The following is an 18,100-nucleotide window of genomic DNA, read 5'->3' on the forward strand; positions in this document are numbered from 1 at the left end:
GAGAAAACGAGTAACATCGCTTTATTTTAAGTAATAGCTACATCATGAAAAAATATAAAGAAAGATGTTTTCTTCTTCCCCTTATTATAGAAATGACTCCAAAGAGTTGGGTAGACCTAACTGGACCTAACACTCTTGTTTGCTTCTTTTTATAGATAACTAAGAAGCTTATATATTTATTCTACCAATTTGAATCAATGTTTGTAAACTGAGTGGATGTATTGATATTGTGTTGATATCAGATGCTATTACTTGTAGTAAAATATCTTTTGGAATAAAATGCTTTTAAGATATTCTCTCATTGAAACTTTATTTTTAAATTTTAGTCATTGAATCAAAAACACTTCAAGGAAGCAAAGGAGAGCACAGCTTTAATAGCCCTGGAGCTTTTGTTGTAGAAAACACAACAGTTGAATTTCAGAGGGGCTCCGAGAGGCAAGCCTTTAAGATTCCAGGACCTCTGATGGCTGATTTCATCTTCAAGGTAGGATGAACCTCTTCATAAATGTCATGCATCTGGGGCCCCGCACATCTTGAATTTTAAAAGAACACGTTTGTTTAGTAGGCAGCCAGTGACTGTTTTTATACAGGGCATGTGTCATTAATATTTTCTCCTTGACAGTCAGTTCTTAAAAACTGTTCATCTCTCTAAAGTAGTTTCTGTTCCCCAACCCCAACAGTTAAGAAACAAGCTTCACTTTTGTAGGGGAATGATTGTTTTTGCATGTATAACCTCTAGTTGCTGTGTTCAGTTTTAAACCTCCAGATGGATTTCAGTGAAAATGGTCAGTGGTTAAATGCTCCATGTCTTAAACCACGACTGTGCTATTGCTGTCCTTGCAAGGGGGAGCAGAGAAGACAGAGGCCCCCTTCCTTAACCCCCTTTCCTGTTTCCTCAGCAATGTCTCATAATGAGCCCTTTTCCGGACACCTGTCACGAGGTCCCCTCACAAGAATTATTCTTCCCTTGTAACCACGACTCTGTGTTTCCTGTTTTGGGTACATCGGGGGCATCTTCCTTCACTCAGAGGATATAAAATGTAGTGGCCAATACATTTCCAAGGTGGCACAATGTGAAATTCTTCTGATAAAACTATAAATGCCTAAGACATGCAAAAAAGGGCATTTCAGTGGATGGTTTTGTCCTATCCCTTTTTGGAAACTTCAGGATGGAAAGGGAAGAAAGAAAAGAGCTCTAATTGCCAGGGATTTCTTTACCTGTGAAAAGACCCAGTGCCTTCAAAAGAACTGTCTGTGTTCCACATTAGTTGTCAAAGAGTGTTTCATTGAGACATCGGTTGTGCCGGCAGAGAAATACCTTTGGAATTAGATGAGAGTTGCAAACTGACGTCCTGTTTGCCTACAGTGTGACCAGCAAAGGGTCGGTCTGGGTGGAGTTGTTGTTTTGAATCTTTGGGTTTTAAATAGTCAACCTTGAAAAAAATCAAGAGATTATAATATTAAAATTCCAGTATGTTTACCTGCTTCTTTTTAAAAATGGGAAGATCTGACAACTAACTTGCATGTTGCCATAGCAATAATTGGCTGCAGCTGGGTAACAGCAGCCTTTTCATTAGGGCACACGTCCTCATTTGCCAGGGTCCACACCAGACCCTGATGTATTCCTGACATTGAAGGTGTAAGTGTCAGTTGCCGTTCATAGACATTTAAGTTGCCATTCCTGGACATGACTTGCCATTCCTAGACATTGAAATGACTTCTGTGTCAGACCCTTGAAGTGTCAACCCAATGTAATTCTTTGACAGTAGCTTTGTGAAAGGCTTTTGGGGAAGCCAACTGTCATCTCTCTTTCCTTCTATTCTCTCTCATCCATTGTTATACATAAATTCTGGGCTTGGTTTGCTTCCCTTAGGGTTTTCCCATTTGATGCTCAAGTGATAAAACACACACACACACACACACACACACACACACACACACACAAAACACCTTTTTAAAAATTCTCCTCATTCCTACTCAGAAGATTTGTATTCTTCTCAAGTCAATTTGGAGATATCTGACCAAGTAGGAGACATTAGTACAGTGATGGGATGGGAGAAATAGCCACAAAGGTTAAAATTTTAAGATATTGTTTGGTGAAAGTATTAGCGTGGAAAATGTACTGTTTATTGATCCTATGCATAAAAACACATATACGCATAAACTGTTTACTTCTACAAGTGTATGTGTGCACATACACGTGTATGTATATGAATATGTGTGTGTATACATTTTTTTAAAATTTGAGAGGATACATTCCTAACTGAAAACACTGAGGAAACAATGGCTATTTTAGAGGGAATTGGTGCTTTGGGGGAGTGATCTTAGTTTTACTTACAATATTTTAATACTTAAAATAGTTCTTGGGCCTCCCTGGTGGCGCAGTGGTTGGGAGTCCGCCTGCCGATGCAGGGGATACGGGTTTGTGCCCCGGTCTGGGAGGATCCCACGTGCCGCGGAGCGGCTGGGCCCGTGAGCCATGGGCGCTGAGCTTGCGCATCCGGCAACGGGAGAGGCCACGACAGTGAGAGGCCCACATATCGCAAAAAAAAAAAAAAAAAAAAAATAGTTCTTAAAAAAATACAGTCATATATCACATGTGTAATTAAAAATTATTTTACACCTTCTTGCCCCAATTATATATTCACCTCTTAATAGGTGCATTTTAGCAGCATGTTGCCACTGTCTGAATTTGTACTCAGCCTTCTATTTTCCTGTCTCGGAGTTCTAGTTTCCTCAGATTTAGTAAACAATTCCAGGCTTTAACTTCAATTTCTGGAAAGGTTTTGATCTCCCTTGACTGGAAAGGTTTTTTTTTAAAGAATATATATATATATATATATATATATATATATATATATATTTACTTATTTATCAAAGAGGGTGTTACACACAGCTGTCAGACTCATGCATAAATAGAAACTCATTTTTGTACCTACAGCCATTTTCTTTCATGAACGTGGTGTGCGTGGTGGAAGAGAAATTGGCAAAATCAGAGACACTCTGATGAAGTAAGAATGACTCTGATGGTTTTCCCTGCCTTATAAGCTTGTCCAAATATTGTGGGTTTCTAGAAAATATCCTTTTCCATTAGTTACTTTTTTTTTTCTCAGAGCACTGTAGTATTACCCAGCCTATGTTGTTACTAAGATAAGCAACTCTGCTTCCATTCATCTCTGCTTGGCCCAGGATGCAATCAAGGGATTTCTGTCCTTTGAGTGGGAGGTTAAAAGTGTGTGTTAGGTCCCTGATGATGGTCAGCCATGTATTTCATTGTATCTCTTTCCATTCCAATCAACCAAGAGCAGCTAAATTTAAAAAAAGGAAGACCTGGCTTCAACCTGAGAGAGAATGTGAAAACCAGCTCTGCCCCCAAGTGCTAATTTCGCTCAGCCATGGGTGCACTGAGATATAAAGTCACCCTCTTTTATACCGTTCCTAGATTAGACTTCATCTCATGGACTTTTAATAAATGGACTGTTGAAAACGACTATATTGTGACGTAGAGAGTAAAATATGAAGTCTTCCGTGGGATGTTAGAGTCTTTTGTGGTTATTGTGCGGATTCTGAAATCTGGCAACTCACTGCACCAATGAGACAAAATTTCTTTTTTCTACTTTTTCAGAAGCTGTATTTTCACGATTGGACCATTCTTGAAAAGTGCACTTTTTCTTCTTCCCAATGGGTTTCTCACTGTACGTTCTTATTTTCCTGAATGATCTGTTTCTCATGGATGACTCTTGTTACTGTGTTACTGAGTCACGGGTATTTTTCATGAGAGCCCCTGAGGTATTATTTTGCTTCTGCAATATATGCATGTTGCCACCAGGGAGCAATAGAGAGTCTTGAGCCAGTGGTTGATGCTGTATGCTTTGTTGATTGGACTGTAAGAGGCACTATCCATTCAATGAGAATTTACTGAATATCAGTGAGTAGATACTTGTGCATATCAATTTTAAGTATATGCTTATGAGAATAATCTAGTAAAATAAACTTAAATGGCTTTGAGAAAGACATCTGTTTCTGTGGTTAAGTATTTAAATTATTGCTGGTGGCTTTTCCCCTCTTTAAAAAACATGTCCATCTTCAAGGAAAAAAAAAGTTTCTCTTCCTTGTGGTCTGAAATCTTCCTCTTTCTCCCATTTGGATACTTTGTGTTTCTGTAGGAAAATGTTTTCTGATTTCTTTTCCCATTAGTTTTCAGCTAGGCAAGCCTCTGTCTCTGGTTTCCTCCAAACACAGCTCCAGATATTTTGTATATTTTCTACCTACAAAGTCTTTCTTTTCTTTCTGGGGAGTTATGATAGCATATCTAACTTATCCAGGGCTGAGAGGATTTGAAACTGCCTGTTTTCCTCTCTCTCAAAGAGAAGATTTCAGCCTTGCAATGTGATGCAGACTCTGGCTAAATTCATATGTTCACAGGTGTTTCAAAACACAGCAAGATAGTTTTTAGAGTCTGTGCATGTGTTAGTTTCCTGAGGCTACTGTAACAAAGCACTATAAACTGGTTGGCTTAAACAACAGATGTTTATGTCTCACAGTGCTGGAGGCTAGAACTCTAAAATCAAGGTGAGGGCAGGTCTGGTTCCTTGTAAGGGCTGTGAGGGACAATTTGTTTCCTAGCCTCTTGGATCCTCAGGTTTTCTCCCTTTGTCTTCACACCACCTTCCCTCTGTGCATGTCCACCTCTGAGCCCAAATTTCCCCTTTACATAAGCATGCCAGTCATACTGGGTTGGACCCACTTTAATGACCTCATCTTAACTTGACTAGATCTGCAAAGACCCTATTTCCAGATAAGATCATATTCTGAGGTTCTGTGAGTTAGGACTTAAACATATGTTTTTGGGGATGGATACAGTTCAGCCCATAACAGTGTCTAACAGAAAAGAAAATTTATCTGTTTCATCATGCCTCCCAATCAGAATTCCACCTCATTTTAAGCATTTGCCATGAATCACAAAGGTAGAAACTGTTGAAATATTACATGATAGTTACTGTAATGTGGTCTGTTGAGGGAAATTTCTTGGTTAAAGCAGTTCAGATACTGTTCTAGTAGTTACCATAATTCACAGCTAAATTATTGGTGTAATATATACACAAATATGAAACAGAGTTTTACAGAAAAATCTATTCCATAAATTTTAGAAATTATTTAGAAGTGGCCAAGTAAGGCAGTTGAGTTTGAATTCATTTTCTTACCATTGTTATAAAATCATTTTCCTAACCAAACAGGAGTAGTATATGCTTGTAAATGTTAATGTAATTTACATTTGTTAATTTCCTTTTTTTCTGCCATTCTGTACTTGACCATCTCCCTTGTCAGTGGACCTATTCACCCTGGGGGTTTGAAAGTAGTGGTTAATGATTGGGCTGTTGTTAGCAGGACTGCAAAGAGCATTCATGTTCAACTTTTGATTATTAAGGTAGGATTTTCTTCTTTTTTTTAGTTTAGACTTTTGTCTTGAACGTCAGGCTTATGGAAGGAGATAAGCCTTCTATAAATTGATTTAGTTCCCATAACATTTCAAGGACCAAGTTTGGGGGACTAAATCAAAGTGTTTCTTCTGCAATATAGAGGATGCCTCTACCCCCAGTAAGGCTGAGCTGTGGGCTTAGTGTCCTCAGCGCCCTACACTCAGGAGGAGCATCCATTGTAGGGAGACCCCAGCCAGGATGTGGAGAGTCGGCTTCCTCTGCCTCAGGGCATTGTGGGTAAAAGAGGAAAACTGGGGACAGGATGGAGGAAGCAAGGCAGTGAGACATGGATCATGACAGCAGTCACTCTGCAGAGCAGGGAAGCATATTAAGTAGGTTTCAAAGCTAAAGGCAGAGGAGGAGATTTGCTTCACTTTTCATTTAGAACCCAAGAGGAAAATGCCTCCTAGGGTGGCCATCTCCATCCACCACTGGGGGAAGCTACCTTGGAATGAAATTGGCATGAGTGCCGTGAAATGGTTAGTCACAGGTTGCGTCTGAGTTCAGCTCCCCGGGGTCTCCCTCAGCTCCTGTGTGGCGTGGAAGGTATCTAGAAAATTCCATGTACTCTTGGCTGGCCAGCCTTGACATGGTGGGGGCAAAATGACCCTGCAGCGGAGGGGTAAATGTAGGGTGACCAGACATCGTAGTTTGTTCAGAAAAGACCCAGTTTCCACCTGCAGCCCTGACTTAATTCTTAGAAGCTCCTCCTTTCATCCTCAGAAACGTCCTGGCTTGGACAGTAAAGCATCTGGTCTCCTTGGTAAGGGGCTGTGAGCCAGGCCAGGGACTGGGGAGGAGTCCCAGCCACACCACTGAGAAACTGAGCACAAGAGTAATGTGGACTGGGCAGGGCAACAGAGGAGCCCACCCACCCTGGCTGGGGAAGAACACAGCTGAGCTCACAGGCACTGAGGCTCCCTGTGGGCCTCCCAGTGGCCAGAGGGACAAGGGACACAGCTGTGGGCCCAAGGACAGGATGAGGACCTCCAGGCATGGATCCGAGGCCTCTTTCCTTTCCCACCTCTGTGAGGTCCTACATCAAATACCACCATAGAGGAGATTGGTCTGGATGAGGGCACAGCAGAAGGCCTGGATGCTTCCCCACCGGAAACAGCAGTACCTAAAGAGAACTCTTTAAATGAGTGAACCAGACTGACCTCCTAGGGTTGAACTCCATTTAAGCTGTTTTCCCCTCCCTCCCTAGTCAGGAGGGGGCTTGTGAAGAAGACCAGAGCAGTTATAAGGAAAGAAGCTGCATCTTTGCGATTGTCTTCATAGAGTATGAGCACTTGTTGTGACTCTACTGCCCGGTCACAAAACACAAAAGCAAAAACAAAATCTTGGGGGAGAAAAAGTTCCCTGCAGATTTAATAACTTCATTTTTCTAAAGTTTTTAGGATTGGAGGAAGGGGCATTATTATTTAATTTGTATTTTTTATTTACTTTGAAGAAAGAATCCTTTATCTCCCTTTTTGCCTGTTTTGCTCTCTAAAATAATATGATATAATGCCAGCATTCTTGGAATTGAAGAACAAATATCCAAGTATGACTCCTTCCTGGAGTTTGGATTAAAATTCTCTTACAATAGTCAGAAATTCTCAGTGGTAGTAACATGGACTTTTTCCAAGGAAGAATGATAATACTGCATCATGGTTTAATGACATTTAAAGATATTATAATATTAATAGACCTCTAAACAATTGCATTGTCTTTTAAAATAACAATGTGGAGAACTAGAATTGAATGAAGTTTCATCAGTATTATAAATTTAAGCGACGAGTAGGGTGTAGCTTGAGGAAAATATATGGATTGATTGATTGTTTTTTCAGAATTGTGTTATTACCAAAAAAAAAAAAAAAAAAAAAGAAGGACAGAGGACCTGAATAGACAGTTTTCCAAAGAAGACATACAAATGGCCAAAAAGTACATGAAAATGTGCCAAACATCACTAATTATTAGGGAAATGCAAATCAAAACTACAATGAGCTATCACCTCACACCTGTTAGCTTGGCTATTATCAAAAAGATAAGAGAAGACAAGTGTTGGTGAGAATATGGGAAAAACGGACCACTGTGCACTATTGGCGGGAATGTAAATTGGTGCAGCCACTATGAAGAACAGTATGGAAGTTCCTTAAAAAATTAAAAATAGAGTTACCATATGATCTAGTAATTCTACTTCTGGGAATATATCTGAAGGAAACAAAATCACTGTGACAAAAAGATATCTGCATCCCCATGTTCATTGCAACGTTATTTACAATAGCCAAAACATGGAAACAGCCTGTGTCCATCAATGGATGAATGGATAAAGAAGATGTGGTGTATATATATATATATATATATATATACAACTTTCTTATATGTACACACACACACACACACACAGGAATATCATTCAGCCATAAAAAGAAGGAAATTCTACCATTTGCAGCAACATGGATGGACCTATGAGGGAATTATGCTAAGTGAAATAAGTCAGAGAAAGACAAATACTGTATGGTTTCACTTACATGTGGAATCTAAAAAAAATCGAAACTCACAGGTACAGAGAACAGATTGGTGGTTGCCAGAGGCAGGAAGAGGGTGGGGCAGGTGAAATGGGTGAAGGGAGTCAAAAGGTACAGATTTTCAGTTACAAGATAAGTAAGTTCTGGGGATGTAATGTATAGTACAGTGACTAAAGTTAACAATACTCTATTGTATATTTGAAAGTTGCAAAGAGAGTTATCTGAGACACCTGTGGGAGGAAGGAACCTTGGAGCAAAATTAAGCCTCTGGCAGAAAGGGAAAGGGAAATGGATATTGGTAAGCAAGTAAATGCATCTGCAACAATAAGGATTATTTCTTTCTGTAAAACATTGGGGCCCAATGCCTTTTCTTTCCCTCCCTCCCTCCCTCCCTCCTTTCCTCCCTCCTTCCCGTCCTTCCTTCCTTTCTTTATTCTATTTCTTTTTGGTGGTAATGAACAAGACTTAGAAAACCATTTCAGTATCTCTTAGGTTTATTGATATATTTAGGGTTCTATTTCTGAGTCAATCTTGCAATTTATTATTTTCTCGAAAAGTGTCCAATTTATCTAATTTTTCAAACTTAACTTTTCAAAAGTAATCATAGCATTCCTTTATCACTAAAAACAAACAAAACAACAACAACAAACTCAACAGTACCTATGTCTCTTTCATTCCTAAACTTGTTCATTGGCTCCTTGTCTAATTTTTGTTTTGTTCAAACCATCCAAAAATTTGTCTCTGTGACATTTAAGAACTAGATTCAAGGCTTGGTAACTCTCAGAGTTCATTAAAAAATTCTATTTATGTAAATTTTAATTTTTGTTTCCTTTATCTTTACATCGTTTTATTTTGGTATTGTTTTTAACTTCTAGAGCTAAATTCTTAATTCATTTTATTTTCAATTTTTGTTCTCCATTAAATGTATTTAGGGCTATCAGTTTCCCCATACATAAGTTCTTAATTTTATTGTGGTGTAGGTTGTTAATTTTAAACTCTGTGTGTAAGCTGTTTGTATCCTGGCTAAAAAATCTTTGCCTTATTTAGGATCAAAAATATTCTCGTATGTTTTCGTCTGGAAATCTTACTGTTCTACCTTTCACACTAAGGGCTATAATCCAACTAGAATTGATACTTGTATATGTTGTGAAGTGGAATCAATATCTTTTTCCCATGGCTATGCAATTGACCCAAAACCATTAGGTGAAAAGACAATCCCTTCCCCATTTCTCTTAAATCCCAAACTATATATGTGTGGGTCTATTTCTGCACTCTGTTCTGTTTCATTGACCTATTTGCACCAATACCATTGTGACTTAATTACTGTAGCATTAAAATAAGTCTTGATATCTGGTAGTGTAAGTACTTTAGCTTTGTTCTTGAAGATTATCTTTGATATTCTTGACTCCTTCCATTTCCATATCAATTTTGAAATATGCTTCTAAATTTTTATAAAATTCTGATTTTGATTGGAATTTCATTGAATTTGTAGGTCAAATTGGAGAAAATTGACTTTCCAATATCAAGTCTTCCAATCCATAAATATGGTATATTCATCCCTTTGTTTAGTTCTTTTTAAATTCTTCTCAATAATGTTTATAATTTTCAATGTATATGATTTGCATATCTTTTGTTAAATTAATTCCCAAATGTTTGTTATTTTGATGTTATTGTAAATGTTTTAAAATTTTTTTGTTTGTTTTCTGCTAGAGTATGAAAATCTAATTGACTTTTGTATATTGACATTATATTCTCACTATATTCACTTGCTAATACTAATAGTTTGTGAATTCTCTTGGATTATGTACATACACAGTTATGACACCTGCAAATAATGAGCTCTGTTTCTTTTTTCTAATTGTTCTATGCTTTTAAAATTTTTTCTTGCTATATTCCGTTACTTAGGACATCTAGTATAATGCTGAATAGAAGTAGTGATGGCAGCTTTGCTTGTCATGCTTCTCACTTTCAGGACAAAGATCTCTATAATTCCCCAATTGTGTATGATGTTTTCTGTAAATTTCTTGTAGATGTTTTCATCTGATGAAATACATTTTTTCCTAGTTTGCATCATTAACGTATATAAGCATGAAATTTTATTAGATGCCTTTTTGCATTTTTTGAAGTGATCATATTTTTTCTTTTATTCCTTTTAATATAGTGAATTACATTGATTTTCAGATGTTAAACCCATCTTACCTTCCTTTAATAAACCTCACTTGGTCATTATTATTTTTTATTAGAATTTATTATTAATATTTACTTATAAGTATTTATTTTATTATTAACAAAAAGGATTATCCTTTTATATATCATGAGGTATGATTTTTTAAATTTCAATTTTATTTTATTTATTTTCTACATATAGCAGTTTCTTATTAGTTAGTTTTTAAAATAAATATTAATGTATATATGTCAATCCCAATCTCCCAATTCATCACACCACCCCCCACTGCCCCCGCTTTCCCCTCTTGGTGTCCATACGTTTGTTCTCTACATCTGTGTCTCTGTTTCTGCCTTGCAAACCAGTTCATCTGTACCATTTGTCTAGATTCCAAATATATGCATTAATACACGATATTTGTTTTCTCTTTCTGACTAACTTCACTCTGTATGATAGTCTCTAGGTCCATCCACATCTCTACAAATGACCCAATTTTGTTCCTTTTTATGGCAGAGTAATATTCCATTGTATATATGTACCACATCTTCTTTATTCATTCGTCTGTTGATGGGCATTTAGGTTGCTTCCATGACCTGGCTATTGTAAATAGTGCTGCAGTGAACATTGGAGTGCATGTGTCTTTTTGAATTATGGTTTTCTCTGGGTATATGCCCAGTAGTGGGATTGCTGGTTCATATGGTAATTGTACTTTTAGTTTTTTAAGGAACCTCCATACTGTTCTCCATAGTGGCAGTATCAATTTACATTGCCACCAACTGTGCAAGAGGGTTCCCTTTTCTCCACACCCTCTCCAGCATTTGTTGTTTATAGATTTTCTGATCATGCCCATTCTAACTGGTGTGAGGTGATACCTCATTGTAGCTTTGATTTGCATTTCTCTAATAATTAGTGATGTTGAGCATCTTTTCACGTGCCTCTACGCCATCTGTATGTCTTCTTTGGAGGAATGTCTATTTAGGTCTTCTTCCCATTTTTGGATTGGGTTGTTCGTTTTTTTAATATTGAGCTGCATGAGCTGTTTATATGTTTTGGAGATTAATTCTTTGTCCGTTGATTTGTTTGCAAATATTTTCTCCCATTCTAAGGGTTGTCTTTTCGTCTTGTTTATGTTTTCCATTACTGTGAAAAAGCTTTGAAGTTTCATTAGGTCCCATTTGTTTATTTTTGCTTTTATTTCGATCACTCTAGGAGGTTGGTCAAAAAAGGTCTTGCTGTGATTTATGTCAAAGAGTGTTCTTCCTATGTTTTCCTCTAAGAGTTTTATAGTGTCCGGTGTTACATTTAGGCCTCTAATCTATTTTGAGTTTATTTTTGTGTATGGTGTTAGGGAGTGTTCTAATTACATTCTTTTACAAGTAGTAGTCCAGTTTTCCCAGCACCACTTATTGAAGAGAATGTCTTTTCTCCACTGTATATCCTTGCCTCTTTTGTCATAGATTAGTTGACCATAGGTGGGTGGGTTTATCTCTGGGCTTTCTACCCTGTTCCATTGATCTATATTTCTGTTTTTGTGCCAGTACCATATTGTTTTGATGAGTCTCACTTTGTAGTATAGTTTGAAGTCAGGGAGCCTGATTCCTCCAGCTCTGTTTTTTTCCCTCAAGATTGCTTTGGCTAGTTGGGGTCTTTTGTGTCTCCATACAAATTTTAAGATTTTTTTGTTCTAGTTCTGTCAAAATGCCAGGGGTAATTTGATAGGGATTGCACTGAATCTGTAGATTGCTTTGGGTAGTATAGTCATTTTCACAATATTGATTCTTCCAATCCAAGAACATGTTATATCTCTCCATCTGTTTTTGTGTCATCTTTGTTTCTTTCATCAGTGTCTTATAGTTTTCTGAGTACCGGTCTTTTACCTCCTTAGGTAGGTTTATTCCTAGGTATTTTATTCTTTTTGTTGCAATGGCGAATGGGGTTGTTTCCTTAATTTCTCTTTCTGATCTTTTGTTGTTAGTGTATAGCAATGCAAGAGATATCTGTGCATTAATTTTGTATCCTGAAACTTTACCAAATTCATTGATTAGCTCTAGTAGTTTTCTGGTGGCATCTTTAGGATTCTCTATGTATAGTAGCATATCATCTGCAAACAGTGACTGTTTTACTTCTTCTTTTCCAATTTGTATTCCTTTTATTTCTTTTTTTTCTCTGATTGCTGTGGCTAGGACTTCCAAAGCTATGTTGCATCAGAGTGGCGAGAGTGGACATCCTTGTCTTGTTCCTGATCTAGAGGAAATGCTTTCAGTTTTTTGCTATTGAGAATGATGTTTGCTCTGGGTTTGTCATATATGGCCTTTATTATGTTGAGGTAGGTAGGTTCCCTCTATGCCCACTTTCTGGAGAGTTTTTATCATAAATGGGTGTTTTGTCAAAACTTTTTGTCAAAAGCTTTTTTGCATCTATTGAGATGATTGTATGGTTTTTATTTTTCAGTTTGTTAATATGGTGTATCACATTGATTGATTTGCGTATATTGAAGAACCCTTGCATACCTGGGATAAATCCCACTTGATCATGATGTATGATTTTTTTAATGTGTTGTTGGATTCTGTTTGCTAGTATTTTGTTGAGGATTTTTGCATCTATGTTCATCAGTGATATTGGTCTGTAATTTTCTTTTTTTTGTAGTATCTCTGTCTGGTTTTGGTATCAGGGTGATGGTAGCCTCGTAGAATGAGTTTGGGAGTGTTCCTTCCTCTGAAATTTTTTGAAAGAGTTTGAGAGGGATGGGTGTTAGCTCTTCTCTAAAAGTTCGATAGAATCCACCTGTGAAGCCCCCTGGCCCTGGACTTTTGTTTGTTGGAAGATTTTTAATCACAGTTTCAATTTCATTACTTGTGATTGGTCTGTTCATATTTTCTATTTCTTCTTGGTTCAGTCTTGGAAGGTTATACCTTTCTAAGAATTTGTCCATTTCTTCCAGGTTGTCCATTTAATTGGCATAGAGTTGCTTATAGTAGTCTTTTATGATGCTTTGTATTTCTGCAGTGTCTGTTGTAACTTCTCCTTTTTCATTTCTAATTTTTTTTTTTGTTGTTGCGGTATGTGGGTCTCTCACTGTTGTGGCCTCTCCCGTTGCGGAGCACAGGCTCCGGACGCGCAGGCTCAGCAGCCATGGCTCACGGGCCCAGCCACTCCGCAGCATGTGGGATCTTCCCAGACCGGGGCACGAACCCGTGTCCCCTGCATCGGCAGGCGGACTCTCAACCACTGCGCCACCAGGGAAGCCCTTCATTTCTAATTTTATTGATTTTAGTCCTCTCCCTCTTTTTATTGATGAGTCTGGCTAAGGGTTTATCAATTTTGTTTATCTTCTCAAGGAATCAGCTTTTAGTTTTATTGATCTTTGCTATTGTTTTCTTTGTTTCTATTTCATTTATTTCTGCTCTGATCTTTATTATTTCTTTCCTTCTGCTAACTTTGGGTTGTGTTTGTTCTTCTTTCTCAAGTTACTTTAGGTGTAAGGTTAGCTTGTTTATTTGAGATGTTTCTTTTTTCTTAAGGTAGGATTGTATTGCTATAAACTTCCCTCTTAGAACACCTTTTGCTGCATCCTATAGGTTTTGGATCATCATGTTCTCATTGTCATTTGTCTTTAGGTATTTTTTGATTTCCTCTTTGATTTCTTCAGTGATCTCTTGGTTATTTAGTAGCGTATTGTTTAGCCTCCATGTGTTTGTGTTTTTTACTTTACTTTTTTTTTCCCTGTAATTGATTTCTAATCTCATAGCATTGTAGTGGGATAAGATGCTTGATATGATTTCAATTTTCTTAAATTTACTGAGGCTTGATTTGTGACCCAAGATGTGATCTATACTGGAGAATGTTCTGTGTGCACTTGAGAGGAAAGTGTAATCTGCTGTTTTTGGATGGAATGTCCTATAAATATCAATTAAATCTATCTGGTCTATTGTGTCTTTTAAAGCTTTTGTTTCCTTATTAGTTTTCTGTCTGGATGATCTGTCCATTGATGTAAGTGAGGTGTTAACATCCCCCACTATTATTGTGTTACTGTTGATTTCCTCTTTTATAGCTCTTAACATTTGCCTTATGTATTGAGGTGCTCCTATGTTGGGTGCATATATATTTATAATTTTATAATATATTTTTATAATATATATAAATATAATTTATAATATAATTTTATAATATATCTTCTTGGATTGATCATTATGTAACGTCCTTCCTTGTCTCTTATAACATTCTTTATTTTAAAGTCTATTTTATCTGATATGAGTATTGCTACTCCAGCTTTCTTTTGATTTCCATTTGCAGGGAATATGTTTTTCCATCCCCTCACTTTCAGTCTGTATGTGGCCGTAGGTCTGACTTGGGTCTCTTGTAGACAACGTATATATGGGTCTTGTTTATGTATCCATGCAGCGAACCTGTGTCTCTTGGTTGGAGCACTTAATCCATTCACATTTAAGGTAATTATTGATATGTATGTTCCTATTACCATTTTCTTAATTGGTTTGGGTTTCTTCTTGTAGATCCTTTTCTTCTCTTGCATTTCCCACTTAGAGAAGTTCCTTTAACATTTGTTGTAAAGCTGGTTTGGTGGTGCTGAATTCTCTTAGCTTTTGCTTGTCTGTAAAGCTTCATCAAATCTGAATGAGATCCTTGCCAGAGAGAGTAATCTTGGTTGTAGGTTCTTCCGTTTCATCACTTTAATATATCATGCCACTCCCTTCTGGCTTGTAGAGTTTCTGCTGAGAAATCAGCTGTTAACCTTATGCAAGTTCCCTTGTATGTTATTTGTCATTTTTCCCTTGCTGCTTTTAATAATTTTTCTTTGTCTTTAATTTTTACCCATTTGATTACTATGTGTCTTGGCATGTTTCTCCTTGGGTTTGTCCTGCCTGGAACTCTCTATGCTTCTTGGACTTGGGTGGCTATTTCCTTTCCCATATTAGGGAATATTCGACTATAATCTCTTCAAATATTTTCTTGGATCCTTTCTCTCTCTCTTCTCCTTCTGGGACCCCTATAATGTGAATGTTGGTGTGTTTAATGTTGTCCCAGAGGTCTCTTAGGCTGTCTTCATTTCTTTTCATTCTTTTTTCTTTATTCTGTTCTGTGGCAGTGAATTCCACCATTCTGTCTTCCAGGTCACTTATTCAGTCTTCTGCCTCAGTTATTCTGCTATTGATTCCTTGTAGTGTCTTTTTCATTTCAGTTATTGTATTGTTCATCTCTGTTTGTTCTTTAATTCTTCTAGGTGTTTATTCTTTAATTCTTCTAGGTCTTTGTTAAATATTTCTTGCATCTTCTCGATCTTTGCCTCCATTCTTTTTCCGAGGTCCCAGATCATCTTCACTATCATTATTCTGAATTCTTTTTCTGGAAGGTTGCCTATCTCCACTTGATTTAGTTGTTTTTCTGGGATTTTATTTTGTTCCTTCATCTGGTACCTAGTCCTCTGCCTTTTCATTTTGTCTATCTTTCTGTGAATGTGGTTTTCATTCCACAGGCTGCAGGATTGTAGTTCTTGCTTCTGCTCTCTGCCCTCTGGTGGATGAGGCTATCTAAGAGGCTTGTGCAAGCTTCCTGATGGGAGGGACTGGTAGTGGGTAGAGCTGGGTGTTGCTCTGGTGGGCAGAGCTCAGTAAAACTATAATCCATTTGTCTGCTGATGGGTGGTGCTGGGTTTCCTCCCTGTTGGTTGTTTGGCCTGAGGTGACCCAGCACTGGAGGCTACAGCTCTTTGGTGTGACTAATGGTGGACTCTGGGAGGGCTCACGCCAAGGAGTACTTCCCAGAATTTCTGCTGCCAGTGTTCTTGTCCCTGTGGTGAGCCACAGCCATCCCCTGCCTCTGCAGGAGAACCTCCAACACCAGCAGGTAGGTCTGGTTCAGTTTCCTACGGGGTCACTGCTCCTTCTACCTGGGTCCTGATGTGTACACTACTTTTTGTGTGCCCTCCAAGAGTGGAGTCTCTGTTTCCCCCAGTCCTGTCGAGGTCCTGCACTTAAATCCCACTAGCCTTCAAAGTCTGATTCTCTGGGAATTCCTCCTCCAATTGCTGAACCCCCAGGTTGGGAAGCCTGACGTGGGGCTCAGAACCTTCACTCCAGTGGGTGGACTTCTGTGGTATAATTATTCTCCAGTTTGTGAGTCACTCACCCAGCAGTTATGGGTTTTGATTTTATTGTGATTGTGACCCTCCTACCATCTCACTGTGGCTTCTCCTTTGTCTTTGGATGTGGGGTATCTTTTTTGGTGAGTTCCAGTGTCTTCCTGTCAATGACTGTTCAGCAGTTAGTTGTGATTCTGATGCTCTCGCAAGAGGGAGTTAGCACACGTCCTTCTACTCTGCCATCTTGAACCTCTGTTGTTCCCTTTCCCAATGATTTTAAATTATTTTATTTATGATTCTTTTTCGGTATTTGTTTCCAGGAGAGGTTTTTGTTTTTGGGGTTGTTTTTTCCTGTAACGTCTTTTTTGGGTCTTGGTATTAATTTTACACTAGGTTTATAAAACAAATTGAGAAGTATTTCCTCTGTTCTTATTTTCTGTAACAGTTTGTGTGAGATTGCTATTACTTGACTAATCAGATGTTTTATTCCCTTATGTGTCAGTTTTGTTTCAAGGAATTTGTCTATTTCAACTAGCTTTTTGAAAGTTATTGGCATAGATTTTTTATGGTATTGTCTTATTTCTTCATTGTGTGGAGAATCTGTAGCGAATCTTCTTTCTCATTCCTAATTTTATTTGTCCCTACTCGTTTTTTTCCTTAATCAGTCATGTTGGAGGTCTATCAATTTTATGAGACTTTTCACAGAAACACCTTTTGGCTTTATAAACCACCTTAAAGTAGTTTCATTCTGATATCATTAATGTTTGCTCTTATCTGTATTGTTACCATCTCTCTACTTTCTCCAGATTCAATATGTTATTCTTCTTCTAACCTTTTTTTATATAAATTTATTTACTTATTTATTTATTTTTGGCTGCATGAGGTCTTCATTGCTGCACCCAGGCTTTCTCTAGTTGCGGCGAGTGGGGGCTACTCTTCGTTGCAGTGTGTGGGCTTCTCATTGCGGTGGCTTCTCGTTGCAAAACATGGGCTCTAGGTGCACATGCTTCAATAGTTGTGGCAGGCAGGCTCAGTAGTTGTGGCTTGCAGGCTCTAGAGTGCACGCTCAGTAGTTGTGGCGCATGGGCTTAGTTGCTCCGTGGCATGTGGGATCTGCCTGGACCAGCGATCGAGCATTGGCATTGCCAATGCCAGTCCCTTGCATTGGCAGGTGGATTCTTAACCACTTTACCACCAGGGAAGTCCTTTTCTAACTTTTGGGGATGGCTGTTTAGATCAGTGATTTTCATCCAATTTTTCCATAACATATCCTTTTAACTCTGTAAATTTCTCTCAAAGTATGCTTTAGATTTTGTTCCACAGAGTTTGATATGAAATCTTTTTCTTCATCATTCAGTTAAGTGGTATTGTAATTTCCATAGTGATATATATGATATAGTGATATAGTGACTTATAGAATATTTAGAAGTGTAGCATCCAAGTATGTGGGAATTTTCAAGTAATCTCATCATTTTATACCTTAATTCTACTGTAGTCAAATAACATTATATTATTTTAATGTTTTGAAATTTGTTGAAACTTAATTTGTGGCTCAGAATGTAGCAAATTTTGGAAGACTGTGATATGTAGTCTTCTGATGTTGGGCATAATGTTCTACATATGTCAATTAGGTCATATTTATTAATGGTTTCATGCAAAATTATAGCCTTACTGATTTTTGTCTGCTTATTCTGTTAGTTACCACAAGAGACCTGGTAAAACTACCACTATGACTGTGCATTTGTCTATACTTTTTCTGTTTCTTGTCAATTTTTGAATTATATATTTTGAGGTTAGGTGGTTAGGTACACTCACGTTTAGAATCATTACTTCTTCTAATGATTTG

At 37.7% G+C, this 18,100-nt stretch overlaps 1 protein-coding gene across 1 annotated transcript in view; it reads left to right on the top strand.

Annotated features, from left to right (window-relative positions):
- Positions 1 to 18,100, top strand: part of ADAMTSL3 (ADAMTS like 3) — a 371,609-nt gene that overhangs the window by 196,870 nt on the left and 156,639 nt on the right. Inside the window, 1 exon segment of the mRNA XM_007470069.1 lies at positions 327 to 484. Within this exon segment, the coding sequence (XP_007470131.1) occupies positions 327 to 484 (158 nt within the window).

Source organism: Lipotes vexillifer, unplaced genomic scaffold (genome assembly GCF_000442215.2).
Source record: "Lipotes vexillifer unplaced genomic scaffold, Lipotes_vexillifer_v1.1 scaffold532, whole genome shotgun sequence".
In the NCBI taxonomy this organism is placed as follows: domain Eukaryota; kingdom Metazoa; phylum Chordata; class Mammalia; order Artiodactyla; family Lipotidae; genus Lipotes; species Lipotes vexillifer.